The sequence below is a fragment of the Xiphophorus maculatus genome, chromosome 14, assembly GCF_002775205.1.
Source record: "Xiphophorus maculatus strain JP 163 A chromosome 14, X_maculatus-5.0-male, whole genome shotgun sequence".
Taxonomy (NCBI): domain Eukaryota; kingdom Metazoa; phylum Chordata; class Actinopteri; order Cyprinodontiformes; family Poeciliidae; genus Xiphophorus; species Xiphophorus maculatus.
In genome coordinates this window covers 10,289,336-10,307,280 of record NC_036456.1, presented here as the reverse complement: position 1 = coordinate 10,307,280, position 17,945 = coordinate 10,289,336, and the positions used below count along the sequence as shown (strand labels likewise).

At 37.8% G+C, this 17,945-nt stretch overlaps 1 protein-coding gene across 2 annotated transcripts in view; it reads left to right on the top strand.

Moving 5' to 3' along the window:
* Nucleotides 1–10,682, top strand: part of svep1 (sushi, von Willebrand factor type A, EGF and pentraxin domain containing 1) — a 95,732-nt gene extending 85,050 nt beyond the window's left edge. Inside the window, exons 39-49 of one of the 2 annotated variants that reach the window (XM_023345937.1) lie at nucleotides 178–412; nucleotides 595–750; nucleotides 1,981–2,044; nucleotides 2,726–2,902; nucleotides 3,010–3,186; nucleotides 4,629–4,811; nucleotides 6,174–6,344; nucleotides 7,602–7,697; nucleotides 8,786–8,881; nucleotides 9,305–9,398; nucleotides 10,364–10,682. In XM_023345937.1, the coding sequence (XP_023201705.1) occupies nucleotides 178–412; nucleotides 595–750; nucleotides 1,981–2,044; nucleotides 2,726–2,902; nucleotides 3,010–3,186; nucleotides 4,629–4,811; nucleotides 6,174–6,344; nucleotides 7,602–7,697; nucleotides 8,786–8,881; nucleotides 9,305–9,398; nucleotides 10,364–10,394 (1,480 nt within the window). In that variant the 3' untranslated portion in view covers nucleotides 10,395–10,682. The remainder of the gene's footprint in view (nucleotides 1–177; nucleotides 413–594; nucleotides 751–1,980; nucleotides 2,045–2,725; nucleotides 2,903–3,009; nucleotides 3,187–4,628; nucleotides 4,812–6,173; nucleotides 6,345–7,601; nucleotides 7,698–8,785; nucleotides 8,882–9,304; nucleotides 9,399–10,363) is intronic. The other variant, XM_023345938.1, reaches the window with a different exon arrangement.
* The last annotated feature ends 7,263 nt before the right edge of the window (nucleotides 10,683–17,945 follow it).

Genomic DNA, 17,945 nt, shown 5'->3' with positions numbered 1-17,945 from the left:
TACTCACCCTACTTCTGCAATATGCATTCAAATCTTTTGTCATGCTCATCAAAACAGCATTGTCTTGTTTTATGAGCCGGATGTTTTGTTATACTCCTAGTAGGTAACCGTCTCACCTCTGTTTTTCTAATTGACTTCAGACATATTCTTTCTTATTTCATATTTCCTGCTCTCCAGATGTGAGGATGGATACAAATTGGCAACAAGTAGAGCCTCTCTTTCCTGTCAGAGTGACGGCACCTGGTCCAAACACACCATTCAGTGCCTTCCTGCCCCTTGTCTGTTACCCACCAACATCTCCATCCCCCACCTGCAAATCAATGGGAGAGAGCTCACTCCTGTTGGCGGCACAATCACCCTCTCATGTCCTACTGGCTTCTACCTGCAGGGGTCAGCACTAGCAGAGTGTCAGGTAGTGATGGGGTTTTCTTCCTAGTTAAAAACCAAATTATAGTTTCTAATACCCCATTTTTTGCATAGCATACATTTAAATATGTGTATTTATGAAGATGATTCTATGGTTATGTAACCATTCTTTCTATCAATTAATGTTATGTTTTACACAAAGCTATGTTGTTTGTGTTTTGTGGTTAGATGGGAGGAAGCTGGTCTCCGAGCATCATCACGGTTTCATGTGAGGTGGTGATGTGTGAGAAACCGTCTGCTCTTCTTCACGGTGTCATGGAGGGTGACAGCTACACCTATGGAGACTTTGTGCTGTACTCCTGTCTGCCTGGCTTTGATCTGAAGGTGATCGTCAAACCAAAGTTCACTTTTTAAGCCCCAACAACTGGAAAGATCAAAGGAAAAAGAGAGAGACAGAAATTTATATCTAATTTAGAAAAACTAATTTCTTCTTAAAGACCTGCCATGCTCCTGCTACCATGAAAATAGGAATAGTTTGTGAAATATAAATAAAAGCACAAAAAATATGTTTTTTTTATTTTAACATTTGAGGTTTGATCCAAACAACTATAGAATTTGAATGATTGCATTGGTGTACACAGGTCCAGGACTACTTTTAAAATGCTGTGTCAGACCATTAACCAGCTGCACACTCAGAGTTATTGGGAAAGAATCAGATTACAGTAAGTCACATGATTTACCCTCAGCTGTTAATGGGGCAGAAAGAGCTGACTCTTTTTCCTGACACAGAGATGTCCTGCAGGCCCGTCTGAGCACTCACTATGATCGGTTTTTCCTTCAAACATGTTCTAGTGCTAAAATAGTGCCCATCTATTGATATTGCTTTATTTGTTTAAAACACTTACATTTCCTGACTAAAAGTGTCTCAGCTACCAAATGTTTGAGCTTCCTTCTGTTAAATTATTACTTTCTATAGAACCACTATACAGGTAGACATCGCAATGTGTATCTGCATTTCAAAATTATTACATTAAGTGTCTCATTATTTGTTTTAATATCATGTATTTACTTTATGAACACTGTTAAACAGTCACACTTTAGAAACAGTTTTTATCCTTCTAATTGGTGTTGTATATGAGAGTTGCATAAAATGTTTAACAGGGTTTATTAAAAACCACTTGGGGATATTTATCTGTGGCATTCCCTGACCAATCTTACTGTTATTAAGGGGGAAGCTTTATTGTTTTTGTCTAAAATTCAGCAGGTTTAAAGCAAAACTAGCTCATTTTACTAGTTGCTGGTTTCATACATTTCACTTCCTGGTGAATCTGGTTATTTTCTCTGGTCTGGAGCAAAGGTGGGTCTCAGGATACAAACACAGTGGTTTGGTGTTAGTCTGGAAATATAGAGAACTGGTGCTAAACAGGTATTAGCATTTGAACCAGTTTAGTTGCAAAAATATATATTTAAATTCTCTCAAGCGGGCAAGCAAATTTCTCCAGCAATTTGTAGAGTAAAATAGTGTTTCTGGATGTAAATTATTAAAAGGTGATTGTGGATTTGAAACATGGAGATCAGCTTGCTCTGTTTTTCTGTTTCACTATTTTATCTCAGGGAGAATCTATCCAGACGTGCCAAGGAGATGGAACATGGAGTGGCACGCAGCCAGTGTGTGTTGGTGAGTTTATGTGTAAAATAGACTATATTTGGAAAAGTACAGGTCACCATTTCACTATTTCATATTTTTGTTTCAAAGCATCAACAGACAGTGTAGGTACTTTACTGTACGCTATAGATGATCATCTGTAAGGAAAGGTTTTTACATTTCTCCAGTAAAAATGATCTGCCAGAGTTAATTTAGTTACTATGTCATATTTTACGTCAACTGGTCTAAGCGGTGACCAGAGTTAAAATGGGAACAGTATAAATATAAACACTTGCCTTAAATTACACCGGAGTTCAAAAAAGTAACTAACTACGAGGAAAAATAAATTCATATGCAAAAGTTTAAGTACAAGGGACAAAATTATTTGCTTAGAAACACAAAGGGACAAAATGGAAATTCACAGGTACAAAACGGAGCTAATTTTGAATAACGGAGACAATATGTTACTCAACTCATCCTTAAATACTGTCGTAAATGTCAATTACTGCAACAGTTTTGCAAAAAAAAATATAAATGAGAAAAAAAAGAGGTAAATATATTAAAGTTGTGGTTTTAGGAAAGCTGCACTGTGCTCTAAAACCTGATGTTCTGTTGCTACAGTGATATGTTTAAAACAACCTCTCAATAATGAAATATGTGAATAATTTCGAGTCCCCGCCATGACCTTTGACATCTGTTCTTACGTGTCTGCAGCCTCAGCAAGTTCCTGTGGGCCTCCACCTTTTGTGAAAAATGCTCAGATCCAAACAGGAGGGGCTAGTCTGCAAAACGTCACTTACGTTTGCAATGAGGGGCAGCAGCTCGATGGCCCAAAGACTCTCACCTGTCTGGCTAACGGCACCTGGAGCATGCCGCCACCTACATGTGCAGGTATGGAGGGCAAGCTTTGAGTTTTAATATGTGGTTTACGATCAAAGTCCTAACATTTTCTTTTCTTCTTTTCAATTATACTTGTAATTCCTGTCGCTGTCAACCAGAGGTCAGAGGTTGCGAAAGTCCCAAACAGGTGCTTCATGGTAGAGTGCAGGAGCACAACCTGAGCTCTGGACGCGCTTTGCAGTTCCTGTGTGATCGCGGCTACAGCCTGGTGGGAGACGACCTGGTGATGTGCATGGGAGGAAACACCTGGAGTTCAACTTTCCCCATCTGTCAAGGTGGGAAATAATTTTCTCAACATGTACACACACAAAAAGAAAGCAATGTTTTTTACAAAATTATTTTCTTGGCTGCTAGCGTCAGTCATAATTGTGACACTTACTTTTCTAGGGGGCTGTTTCTTGAACAAATGCCCCTTAAATCAGCAAATCCACGGCAGCTGAAATTGTCTTTACACAACAGAGACAGATTCCAGTAGAATTAAAAAGTCTCCTGATCCACTTTTAAAATACCTGGTTTTTGTGGTCTAAAAAAAAACAAGCTGGTTAACCATTTTGTGGTCTAAAAAAAACAAGCTGGTTAACCATATAAACCTTTAATGAGAGATGGGGATATAAAAATTTTACTTTTGCATGTGTGGACACTCTTACACAAATACTTTGTTCAACCAAAAACATAAAATTTGCTTTCATGTTTCCTGATTTCAAACTTGACTAAGTGAACCTGCAAATAAGATAAATGGAAAAACGTGTTTCTCCTCTCCTCATGAAAAGAAGACAGAAACTGGTCAGGAAGGATATTTCAGGTTAAAATAGCAACACCAAAGAAGCTGCAGGAATTTCTGTCATGTACAGGTTGTTCGCTACATGAAACAATGTAGAAGACAACCTGTTCTCTTCAGATGAAGATTAAATATTCCCCCAAAGAAAACATTAAAATTTCTAAGCAATGTGTTCTGGTTCATTGAAATAAAACTTGAACTTCTGAGCCACAATTCCAGAAAGGAAACCATCCACACAGTGAAATGTGTGATGGTTTTGTCATTTTCTTTAGATGGAATAAAGACTTTTTGTCTTGGTAGATAGAACTGCCTCGTGTCTGCTACGAAGTTGAAGATGAAGAAGGATTTTGTGTCTCAGAGTTCAAGCATACTTTCACATCACCATTATAATGATTTCACCAAAAACATTTATCAAATTTTGGAAATACAGAGTCACTGGCATCACCTGGAGATATTTGAACTAGTTATTTCCACACAATGTAATAGATTTGGAGAACTTTAGCAAAATAACACCAGCTCAGGATTTGGCCTGCTGACAGAATGCAAATAAATCAAATAATACTTCAAGAAAGTGGTAGCAGTTTAGTTTATTATTTTTCTCATGCAGACTATTCAGGTTGATTGATTTTTACAGATTTTCGTCTGTCGGATTTGTTTTTCAGATACATTGTATCAGATTAAAAGAGAAAAATGTTTTGCGAGAACTGGTCAAAAATAAACTTGGATTTAATAGGAGTGTGTATACGTTTGAGACCTATTGTATTTAAAGTGGATATTTATGTACGCAACTGCTATTCATCCTTCTTTTGGCTTTTAGCAAAAAGTAAAATATAATGTGGACAGCTTAATGAAAATCTAGAAATGCCTGTTTGGTCTTTTTTTGAGGCAAATATCTTGCCTTATCTAAAAAACTAAATTTTTGGTGTTTGTCCCTCACAGCGAAGTCTTGCCCACCTCCCCCTTGGTGGATCAAACACACCAACAGCGACGGATCCCAGCCAGAGTTTCATGTCGGGCAGTCAGTCCGTGCTTCCTGCCCCAAGGGGCAGCAGGTCAAAGGTGGTGGCACCATCACCTGCAGGCCAGACCAGACCTGGACCCCCCTCAGTTCAGTTTGTGAAAGTAGGTTGCACCTTTCCACCCAATAGATTCAACATGACATTTAAATAGACTTGTAATGATTTAGTTTTTACTTGTACTGTAATAGTTACTTAATATTTCAGTCGTGACAAAAATCTGCAGAAATTATCACCATATTGACATTAGACCAAACCACCAGATGGTTTTATCATCTGCAGCAGCTTTTTAAAAGTTAAAACGAGGAAATACAATGAATAGTGTCTTCCTCTTACAACCTTATGAATATATTTTACAAACAGAGTTATCAGCCTGGCCATTGTATCCAACACTAGTATTAACATTTAATGTATCTTTTACTAGCTGATAAATTGGCTGAAGTGAAAATCATCCACAATAAACAGAACTGTCATCTTGTCAGTTGTTTTGAATGTATGTATGTATGAGATTGTTTTATAATTTGAATAAGTGGGAATAATCATATCTGTTCTATTCTTCCTGTTTACATGGACTATTCACTCCCACGTTTTATCTGGCTTTTGTATTCTTATCTAAAACGGGTCCCTATTTAACCGGCATAAATAAAGGTGAAATCAAATTAATACTTTAGGTTGAAATGTTTTATATTGACATATTTATGAAACTTTCCCCTGAAACATCAGTAATAATTTTTATGATGAGCATGGAAACTAGGTCATGGTGTTAACTCATGTTTGATCAGCTATGACTTTATTAATACATCAGGACATGTTGTTGATGATAATAAAGTGAACAACAGAAATACCTCTGTGTACACCACTGCATGCTCTCCTCTTGCACCAGCTGCTACTCCTCCCTTCACAGCTCCTCTCTCATGTCGCCGGTTTGTTAAGCTGCCTCTTATTTCTCTCTTTTCATTTTCTTAATCAAAACAAATGATGCTGCATCGAGCTCTGTTTCTTTGTTCTGCTGGATGAAATGATCACAGGCCCCTCTATGGCAACCTTTGCCTGAATATGGAGCTCGGCCGATGTTGCTATGAATCCTTGCATGCATTTGCATGACCTTTATTCTCCTGTATGCACGATGCTATCAGTGTCCTTTTGGTCCAAACCAAACGGTCAGAGACGGCTATAACTGAGCCACAGAAGTGAGCCACGTCAAATGTTTATAGCATTTAGACATTTGCTGCATGGAAATCAAATACAAATGATTCCGAAAATATAATTATCACAAATCTTTTTCTCTGTTTCGTGCACAGTTTGCTTTATGTGATCATGCGGGGGCCAATTAGCTGTAATCGTATATAACACAAATATTTAACATGATCATTGTGTTGTATTGCAGGATTTCATATTTGCAACATAACTTCCTCAGCGTGCTGAAACATAAAAATACCTTAGTGAGTAACTGGTGGCTGTTGTCCAGGGGTGTCCTGTGGCCCCCCACTCCATGTGGCCAACGGGTTGGTGCGGGGGGCGGTGTTCCAGTTCGGGGACGTGGCGGTGTACTCGTGTTTCAGCGGCTACACCATGGAGGGCGTTGACAGGAGCAGGTGTCAGGAAAACGGCACCTGGACGCCCCCTCCCACATGCAGAGGTAGAGAGACGAGTGGAGGGTTTCTCTTCCCGTCTGAGGAAGCTTCCTGTCTTAACAGCATATAACTTACTGCAGCTTTTCACTAACTAAACCAAACCACTGCTTCTCTGCTGCAGGTCTTTTTGATGTTTCCTCTCTGCATGTAAACGAGGATGGGGGTTTCTGGAAAGGGTTAAAAACTAAAAACATAGGCTGCTGTCTCTTTAGAAGTGAACTTGTAGCCTGGATTCAGCTATGATCAAAACAATCTGTCAGCATATACCTGGACAACATAGTGGAAGATTTAGTTGTTTTTTTTTTTATAACTTTATTTTTATTACTTTTCGAGTTTAGTTTATTTTATGATTGATTTACTTAGCTTTTAAGTATTAACATAAAACATTTTTCACAGTGAAAAAACCTTTTAAATTAAAAAGAAAAATAGTAATTTCTCTAATGCAACTGATTGCATTAGTTGCATTAATGCAACTAATAAATTTAGAAATTTAGAAATAAATTTCTAAACTAAATTTAGAAATTTAGTTTCTAAATCACTCTTTACTTTTTATTTATTTATTTACACACATTTACAGCATTGAGTATTCCATTATTTATTTATTAAACGTCTGCATCTGGGACCTGAGTTCGAATTTCACACCACAAGCAAGCGAAATGTGAAATGGTACGACAATAAAAATCCTTGAATCCTTTTATCTAGAAAAAGTTGATCAGTTCTACAGTATAAGTTGAGGAAAGGATGCAACAATATTTGCTCCGTTCTAAAACTGGCCTAAACCTTAGGGAAGTGAATTTGAAACCATAAATTGTAATTTAGATTATTTTTTTATTTAATTTTGTAGTTTCATACTTAGTAGTATCTGTATATGTGGGCACAGAGAAAAATACAGTAAATAAAAAAAGTTAAATCTAAGTGGAAATTAATTTAAAAGAAAGAATTGTTCAGGCAGTATGAAACCTATTTATCACTTCATCTGTCTTGCAAACAAAAGCTGAGTCCAGGCAGATTCCTTCATGACATTTGCTGAGGTTGTGTATATGCACTCTTTACCGCTGTGTTCCGAGGAAACGAGTCTGCTGCATGTGACCTCTAGTTCCTGTGTGCATGATGTTTCATATTTAAGTGGTCCATCACATGTTCTTCCAAAAAACAAAGAAAACCTGCGGTTCCTTTCTTTCATTTGCGGGGAATTCATTGTGCAATTTCTCCAAACCGAGCGTGTTGTTTGTTGGTGTGTGTTTGTGCGTGTCCTCTCTCAGCGAGGTGTTGGCTGCAGTGTCAGAACGGAGGCGTGTGCCAGCGGCCCAATATCTGCGCCTGCACGGAGGGCTGGATGGGTCGACTCTGTGAGGAGCGTAAGTACAAGGAAAAATGGGAAATGTCTTGCTCAAGGACACAACAACAAAAACAGACAGAGCAGGGGTTCAAACCATCAACTCCCCTGCCTTCTGGTCTCACATTGAACAACGTAGATAAATTTAGCCTTTATTTTTAAAGCTTGTATTCAGTGGGGAAATAATTGTGTCTTTTTAAATGAAGTCTTTTCATACATACTGTAGCATACAAACTGTAGCATACATACTGTAGCATACATACTGTAGCATACATACTGTAGCATACATACTGTAGCATACATGCGCTGGCAGTGCTTTGTGCTGTTCCAGTCGACCCAGCAGCAAAGTAATCCTCCTTTATAAAAGGTCAATGACCTATGCAGGCCCACAGTTCATTGTTTAAACGCATGCAGTGTACAGCCAAAGCTGTGCCATCTTCACCATGTTGCCATTGGCATCAGCTTCTGTTGATTAACTTATTTCTCAGATCAGGTTTCCGTCTACCTCCAGTTAGAAGTGGAGAAGTATTTTATTGTATTGTGATTAGATTTTGATTTACCATTGTCATAATATATTCCAATTAATTATGTTTAAAAATCCCTAAAACTGTCTGTGCTGTCAGGATTGTTAAGTTTACTATTTTTCTACACCCTTTGTTCAATATGATTAAATGTAGTTGTTGTGTTCTTTTAAATGATACAAGTCACACTTTCTTATGTGACTGGTGTCCTAAAGAACTGTATTTCAAATGGAAATGTATTTCAAGAGCAGTATCTGTGTTGGTGGGGCTACAAGTCTTTCATCAAAAGATTCATGATTGTGACTGCATGACAGAACCATGACTGCATGAGTCACAGCCATCCAACCATGGTTGTAGTAGTAAATAGTTATGTACACATTTATTGCTACGACAACAGCACCACAAAATATTGTCACAAAACTTTGTCTACATCGCCCAGCCCTACCTCCAGATGAGAAAGACCTTTGAAAAGAGTTCAGGTTTAGTTTAAAGTCTAATAAAAAGCAAACCTGAATCTTTGTTTTTCAGTTCATGGTTTTGCTTTGTTTGTTTTCCAGACATGTTGACGTACTTCCTGTTTTTATTGCAGCTATCTGCATCTTGCCGTGTCTAAATGGTGGGCACTGCGTGGCACCGTACGAATGCGAGTGTCCCTCTGGGTGGACGGGCACCCGATGTCACACCGGTGAGTTCACGCCGTCACACTTTCCATCTGGGTTAGCAAATTATTCAGGGAGCGTTTGTTTCAGTTAACTTTATTAAAGGGTAACTTGTGGACACCGTTTGTTTCATGAAGACGGTTCTGATGGTTGCATTTGGAACAAACTTCCAGAAAACTGTAAAACAGCTGAAACACTGACTTCTTTTAAATCTCAACTAAAAACCCACCTGTTTAGAATTGTATTTGAAATGTGATCAATTACAAATTTATTGATGGAACTTGACTTAATGCTGTGTTTTGATTGTTGATTCTATGTTGCATTGTGTTTCTGTGTTTGTAATGATGTAAAGCACTTTGAAAGGCCTTGCTGCTGAAATGTGCTATACAAATAAAACTTGATTGATTGATTGATTGATTGATTCCTGTGTGTTCCCCTGCTTCTCGCAGCTGTGTGTTCATCGCCGTGTCTGAACGGAGGAAGATGCATCAGGCCGAACAGATGTAGCTGCACTCCTGGTTGGAGCGGACATAACTGCTCCAGGTGATCGCCCAACGTTCAAAATACTGAAGACTCGCAAAATGAACACACACATTTCTCTGAGTGAAAAACTTCTCTTTTGTCTTATTCTGTTGGTATGAAGATTTTTGAATTTGAGGCATATTACTACACATAAGATAGTGTAGTCTAACATGGGGGTATTTGGTGTTTTGGTAAAATAACCTAAATACAAAAGGACAAAATGGATCCATTGTGTCCCAGTCGAAACCAGCAGGGTCTGAAAACATTGGAGCGTTAAAAGATTTAAATCAATTTCAGCAGAGAATTAGGGGAAAAAAATACTTCCAATGCTTCATTATTTTAGATATAATGCATAAAATTAATTTTACATTATTTTTCTGTTTGTTTTATATCTTCCCAATTTGGAAGAAATACTTGGGTACTGTACTTGGGTCCTTCCATATTTACCACTTCATTCATGGTGTCCCTCCTTTCTTCCATGCATTCACATGTGTACACGTCGTCATGGTTCCAGACTATATATTAAAAGCCTGTATGACTGGGAACTCTGGGAAATTGAGTGTTAAGATTTTATTTGAAAAATGTGCAGGTTAACTGTGTATGAGTTTATCATATTTCCTGTAATAGAGTAACAAAGTTGCGCATAACTGTAAAATTATGCATTCAATTCTTCCTAGAGCCACCTTTCTCTGCCAATACAGCTGTAAGTCAATTAGGGTCTATTCTCTAGTAGCGTTACACATCTAGAGATTAACATTTTTACCAAATATATCATATTCCTCCTACTTAATTGTGCTCTCCTTTTGTTTTACTCATAATATCTAATTTAAATACATTCACAACTCCAGCTTTAGGGGACACAAGATAAAGAAATTTGAGAGTTATGATAACTTCTGCCATGCATAACCCTCACTAATCTAAAACATACATAGAAATGAAAGGGATTTAATTGTTCTGATTTAATGCCTGGTTATTTGTCGTTGCAGGAAGAGGAAGTCGGTATACTACCACTTCTGAAACCTTCACTCGCCTCCTGGTGGAACATCTTATGAAGGGAACTCTTGTATAAATGACACATGAAAACAACCATCCACTCATCTCCGCACAGGCAAAGCAAGAACCGTTCTGTAAATTAAAGCTGTATTTTTTTTCATATACAGACTCAACAGTATTAAACATTTGCTGCTATATACTTGTACGATGTGTAAAAACTATTTGATGTCATGTTTCAGTGTATATGTGTAAGCTATTCACCTTTTTATTAAAGCATAAAATGCCACTAAAAACATTTTGGTCATTTTGTATGTAAATAAATGCTTTATTGTTTTTAAATACAATGTTAGAATCATCTTTCAGTTCAATGTAGATATTTACATTTACAAAACAATTGTCTCACTGCCTGGCTTTAAATCCGACTGAACATTTCCTGTTTTAGCTCAGATAAAATTACCTAATATATTTTTAATTGCTACATTTCTGGACAATAAGCGAGAGGGTGTTTTAAAAGGTTTTTTGCGTCAGCCAATCAAAACATTGCACTTTGTTGTCCTTATACTACTTTTATCTAATTGGCTGTATGTTTGGCTCATTTCCCATTTCAATTCGACTCAAAACTTGTCTACTTTGATGCACAATTTTAATGTGTTTATAATTGTATAGAATTCTTTAAACATACCAATCTGAAAACTCATCAATTAGGTTTATTCACAATGCTTTTCTTCATATTTTCCCATAGCGACGCGTTACAGTCGCATTAAGAAACAGTTTCAGGTGTTGTAAAATTCCTCCACAGGTGTTTGGTAACCTATCAAAAGCCTACAAAGCCATGACATCATCGTGGCTCTCCAAAGTTATTTAAAAGCAAACTAGTCTAAGCATTTAATTGTAAAGAAAATCATTATATTTGTAAAATATTATTTCTCTCAAGAAGAAGACGTTTAGTCTGATTTAATGTCGGGCAACGAGAATTAAAGTTTTTAATTCTGGCTTCCTTTAGTGAGTTTATGCAACTTCATTAACTTTGACTCAATGGTGAAGCACATTGACGATCTCATCGCTGCTGCTAAAAAAATCTAATTATAAGAATCTTCACTCAACGGTCTGAGTATCATCTCTGAGGATATTGACCATAAATTTAAACTAGTGCTGTCAATGGATTCTGCTGGCAAAGCCAAAGGAATCCTGATGGAACATATACCATTTATTGGTATATTAGTGCGTAGTTTTAAAAGCAGTTCAACTTTTCGTGAACATCAAGATTTCAGTATCAAAACTGAAGGCTTGGAAGAAACGATTCATTGAGGTTTATGTTTTCAATCTGACCATTTTTAATTGTACTTATAGGTCTTCCCTTATTCACTCTGTGTTGGTCTCCTTCCTCCCTCCCATCCCTGTGATTATACTGGTATCAATTTCACTCCTTATCACTTCACAGTATTTAAGCTCTTTGGGTTTCATTGCTCTCTGTTTACTTGTGTCTGTAATGGATGTTGCATGTCTAGCTCTCCTGATGGCAAAGGAGCAATTTTTTTTATTCCTCTTCTCTCGCTCCTCAGATGTGCACCTATGTTCCTCCATACAGCAAACATGAGAAACATTGCAAAGCTATAAAGACAGTTTTTTAATTCATTAGTAGACGCATATTAGCTACAGAGGACAAGAAACTTATAGAATCAATAAACAACAAAGAAATTCTACATGTTTTAAAGTACTTCTAAATATTTATTTTTGTTTTATAAAATATGTAAATCCATTTCATTTATCAAGAGAAAAATGATTTCCAGACAAGCCTGGCCCTAAGTCCTCATAAACCGAATAAACACATTAAATGCATCTCTGACTTCATTTCCTGTCTGTATGGTACGGCACTTCTACTTCTGAACACGTCCAGCTTTACACAGGTGCAGTCGTATCCGAGTGGAATAACAGTTCACATCTCACCGGTCACCGTCCACTTTACCCTCATTTGCACCCCGCAGTTTTTATCCCCTCATCATTGCAGGAGCTAGAAATCGATTCTCATCTATTCAGACGACACAGCGATCATTAGCGAAGGCCAGTCTTGCTCTGCATCAGTAACAGATTTCATCCACAGACTGAATCTAATCTCCATGCAACATCAATTCCTGTTCCATGCAGCTCATGTCGGACAGTTTACCAGAACAGCATTGTTCATGGACCGTCTCCCTTCTCAGAAATTCCCTCACTTGACTCAAGACACCAGATTTGGAAACTTATGCAGTCCCTGGTCTTATGTAATCCCTCTGGCTCCATCATGGCTCTTGGCCACATACTTACTTTCAGATGATGAGGAAGTAACTTACTAAGCACAAACAAGCCGTGCCAGTCAAATGTCTTTAGATCACACCTTAGATCAGGGGTGGGCAACTCCAGGCCTCGAGGGCCGGTCTCCTGCAACTTTTAGATGTATCTCTACTTCAACACACCTGAGTCAAATAATGAGGTCATTAGCAGGACTCTGGAGAACTTGACTGCACTTATGAGGTGATTCAGCTGTTGGATTCAAGTGTGTTGGACCAGGGAGACGTCTAAGAGTTGCAGGACACCGGCCCTCGAGGACCAGGATTGCCCACCCCTGCCTTAGATTATCTTGCTGATTGAGAGATTGCCAAATGACTAGTATCAGGTTCTTTTCCTTATATTCCTTTCTGCCAGGATCCCTTCTCCTGAATACTTCTACCTTGAATATTCCAGCAAGTGTTATTCTTGTTGCAAAAACAGGCTTTATTATACAAAGTGTTAACTGATTATCCCATCAGTGATTTTGTTTAAAACAATTATTTCTTAACACTGGATTTTTCTTTAGTAGCCTCTAAATCATTTACAGACTAGATTCTTCTAAACAAGTGTGAGATTATACTGTCACAATATAAGATTAATTTATTTTTTTACTTTCTATTGCCAGTGCTGTATATATATTGTTGCAAATAGATTAAAAATATTCTCTTTTCTGTCAGCCCCTGTTTTCTGGACAACAGCAGCACACTCTGGGCAAACAGCCAGCAATCGCATTAGAGAAAACCACGTGATTTCACTGCAGCAGTCAGTAGATGTGTGTTTTCACAAAGAGCTGAGTCACTTTTCCTGATGCTAACACACACTGCATTCGGTCTGAATGTTCCCTACAATCAGGCTGCAGACCTCAATGGCTCCCAGAAGTTGGTTTGAATTTTATACTTGATGCCAAAGCGAAATTCTAGTTGTTGTTTTTTTGTTTTTGTTGGCTCTAGTGGCCTTTATTTGATAGTAAACTGACAGGAAAGTGAATCAATAATGAGAGAAGGGGGAAGACATGCAGCACAGGTCGCCAGGCCGGGAATCGAACCTGCCACGGCCGCGCAGAGGACTAAGGCTTCTTTATGTGGGTTGTGCTCAACCCCTGCGCCACCACAGCACCCCGAAATTCAAGTTCTAAGAATATTTATTGAACAATAGTCTTGATCAGAGCTAGCAAAAAAGCTGTCACTACAACTACCTCCTCAGGGTATGCTTTGCGTTTTTAATTCATTGTGCGTGACAAGGATACGTATTTTAAACACCTGAGTAAACAAAAGAAAACACCCTGCAGGTCCTGTTTGAAAACCAGAACCTTCTTCTCATTCCTTTGAAACAAAACCCTGGTTTTTACCTCCAGAATCAAAAAGAAACCTTTTTAAAGGGTAAAATTGTGAATGTAGTCATATAGTATCATGAAGTACTAACTTGAGGTAGTTGCTCAAAAAGTACAAAAAACGTATATTAGTTTTCTTCCAGTTCTTTGTCAAACACGACTTCGTAAAAAACAAATCCAGGTAAAATACAGAAGTCTTTGGTTGAAATATTGAAGCATTCAAGCAGTTTGAATTTGCTTACATCATAAATGTAATCCCTGTCACTGCAACATTACCAAACAGGAAAAGAAACAGAATGTCAAGAGAGAAGTCGTGCAAACATCTATGATCCGACTTCCAACTAAGTTGCGATACTTACCGGATATAGATTCTGTGGAAATAGTCTTTTCACAAACACAGAACCTCACCCTGGTCGCCTCTTCGGTTTCTTAATCAGTTTCCCAACATTGACAGCAACATGCAGTCAGTTTTATCATCCAAATCCTAAAGCCTTCCCAACAGAGGCACCAATGTTTTCTTTTTTTTCCCTTGAACTCATTTTAGAGACATTTATGCAGAGTAAATAACTACCATTTTGAAATATATTATTCATTTTCCTTTATCTTTGACTTTTTTTATTTTAAGAGTTTCAAGGTTTAGTGGAACAAACGACTGCCTTGATTTTTCAAAACAGAATAAAGACAGAAAGTAGCATCAACATCAACACGTTGAAGCATGTCTACAGAAGCAGGAGTTTTAGCAGTTTGCTGGACTGGACGTCCAGGAAGAAAAATATCATCAATGACATTAGAGCGCAATTAATCTGGCAAAGTTTGCGAGGCTATATATTATAAAGATTTTACTATTTATTCCCAAGTAGACGATACAGCCAAAGTGGAAAACTTACATTAATGTAAAAATTGAAGTGAACTGCATTACTGGAAAACACAAGAATGTAACAGAAAGGTACTGAATTGGCAATGTCTGCTGAGCACTAACATGATCAGCTGCTGATATCTTTATTTGCTGTAAAATTAACTTACAGGTAAATGTGACGCTAAGTGGGACAATTATCACAGGATTTTAAGATATATAATTTTTTCCGTTTAATGAGTTTAAACTTGAATTTGCTTACATCATAAATGTAATCCCTCTCAAAAAAGAATCATCTTTATTACTGAAATTTAACCGTTACATTTGTACTGCCTGTTCTTTTTTTTTTTTCATCTTAGAATGTAATGTGGCCGATCATTTCACAAAGGTATATATAACACCATAAGAGAGGCACACTTTGAGCATTCTAGTTTTTAGTTTTGCTCTCTAATGTTGATAATAACTAAGTAAAACTGATTCGAGTACAAATCTATCTTGCCCGATCAGTTTCATTGTCAGTTTGCTTTAATCGGTTTAAACAAACGCTGCATCTGTGTCCTGAATCCTGAACTAATTACAGGCCCCCTCTGCAGGAAACCTTTGTCTGACATACTTTGATCTTTAAGAGCAGCGGTCCTGAATATGCAGCTCAGCAGTGATGACGTTGCTATGGTTTCTTACATGTATTTGCATGGCCTTTGTTCTCTTCTGCGCATGTTTATCTGTGTCTAGTAGATCTAGACACAGATAAACATGCGCAGAAGCGAACTCATTCTCCACAAGGGGTGACCTTCGTCTTCTATCCTGTTTGTAGTGCTCATGGGCAAGACCTCATGGTGAAGTGATGGAGAGTTTCCTCTTTGCTTTTCGTGGTTTTGCTGGTGTCGTCAGGTCATGACCCTGGTCCACCTGGTTGGGTCAGTTTTATTTTACGCAAATGGAGGTCTCTTGGAGGTCTCTCTTCTTTAAAAAAGAAAAATGGCTACCAGAATAACGTGTGGCGTGATGTAGGGCTCTTTTTCATCCACCCAAATGATCAGCGTCACCGTGAGCGCTGAAGCTTCCAACCTGGTGGCTCCGGGCCCTAATGAAGGCCTGACAGGATCTGACGGTTGCGAGCTTGAACTCAGAATACAAGTCGAGCTGCATTTTGAGGGTCTGATGACAGAGGATCTCTGCCGTCGTCTGCATGTCGGTTCATCCCGCTGGTCCTTTGAAAGGGTTCAGATGGGTTGGGCATTTGAGGGACTGACACAAAGTAGAGCCCATTAGGTGAACGACCCAGTCTTGGTAACGTTTTGCAGTGTTGCCATATCTCTCCCATCTTCAGATGAACTGTGGCGGTTCTTTTTTGGTCTTTGTGATTTTGTGAACCTCTGAGGTTTTCATAGAGCAGCTGGATTTATACTGAGATCAAATTACACACCGCCGGACTCCGTTTTGACTTCTCAAGGCAGTGGGTTGCATCAGGCTTTATCTAGGGTATCAGAGTAAAGGGGGCTGAGTATAAATTTATCCTATGTTTTTTTTTTTTGTTGTTGTTGTTTTGTTTGTATTTTTAATGAAATAAATGAATTATATAATCTGTTCCACAACATTAAAATGGACTTTGTGTTTGCCAATCACATAAAATCCCCAAAATGTACTTTGAAGTATTTAACATGTAAAATTTGATTTGAGGCGTATCAATGCTTTTGTGAGGCCTGGTACCTGTTATTATCTGCACGTATTGACACCCGCAATATCCAACTAGGAACATCAAAGCCTCGTATGAGAGGAGAAGAGGAAAGCAGCGTGAGATTCTAATCTTAATGAAAAGGTTTAACTGTAAACCACAAAACATCAATCAAGACAGAGTTTTCTCTAAAACCTTCCCACTTGACTGCATTCCTAAAGTATGAGTGTGTTTCCAAGAAACAGCAAGTCCTAGAGGCTCTTCCAAGAAATCTGCAATTTCTTCTCTTAGTCTGGGTGGCACCTTTGGACTGTGGCCAAGTCTTTATTAAGTTGCATAAAACTCGCGTTTATGTTCATATTTCTATTTCACATTCTGGATTGACTGGCAAGAAATATTCCACTTTTTCACAATGTTAAATTTTTTTTAGGTGTACCTAGTAGATGCCAAACACAGGAGTGCTTAAAGGTCTGGCATAGGGGACATTTGTGGCCCCTGGAATGATACAATGATACAATATTCAGGCATGATAGAAAGTTGAACCTGTAGCTTCTAGAACCTGTAGCTTATGGAGATGGAGATGTTTTAGATTTTCTCTAATTAAAAAGTGATTTAGAACCAACCCAGAGTATGTATATTTTATTAACGTCTTTTTTGTTTCCTTTTCAATTTCAAATTGTAAGGAGGTCTTTTATTCGTTAGCAGACTTATTTATTCATTAAACTTGGCAAAGTACAGTTACCATTTTATAACCATATAAAATTCCTTTTGCTTAAAAACAGATTTTCTTTTTCCTTTTGTATTTTGGTTGATTTAAAAATCACTTTCTAATAAAAGATCTGATTGCTTAGTTTGGTAAAGTAATCAAACTAAGTAATATTTAGTTTAACTACCGTTTATTGTTTTATGTTAAAAATAAACCCAAAACATCACAATAACATTGTTCTTGCGCTTTTATCTAAGAAAATTAAATTCTTGTGCTCTTCCTGAGACTCCTTAGAACTGGTCCAAATGCAGTATGGCAGTCAAGTTACGGAATATAAAATTCATCCTCTCCACGTTTTTAACTGGGACGCAGGCTTCGCTTTAGGAAACATTCTTAAATAAAAGAAGCTTGATTTTATAGGTGCATCTGCCTGTTTCCTAGGTTAAAGAGCTATCAAAGGATCAATCCTAGGCTTTTGACAGCATCAAAGCTGCGTCAGATTTTTAAAAACATTTTACTTCTGTTTTATTCTTGTTTAAATTGAGAAGGTTCAGTTGAGATTGATGGGTATGTAAACCAGGATTCACAAAGGAATGACGCGCTACTAAGTTTTTTCCGAAATTGCACTATAAAACAAACAGGGGACCCAAAAAGGACCCCTGTGAGACAGGTGCAGTTGAGAAGGAATATACCACAAAAGAACG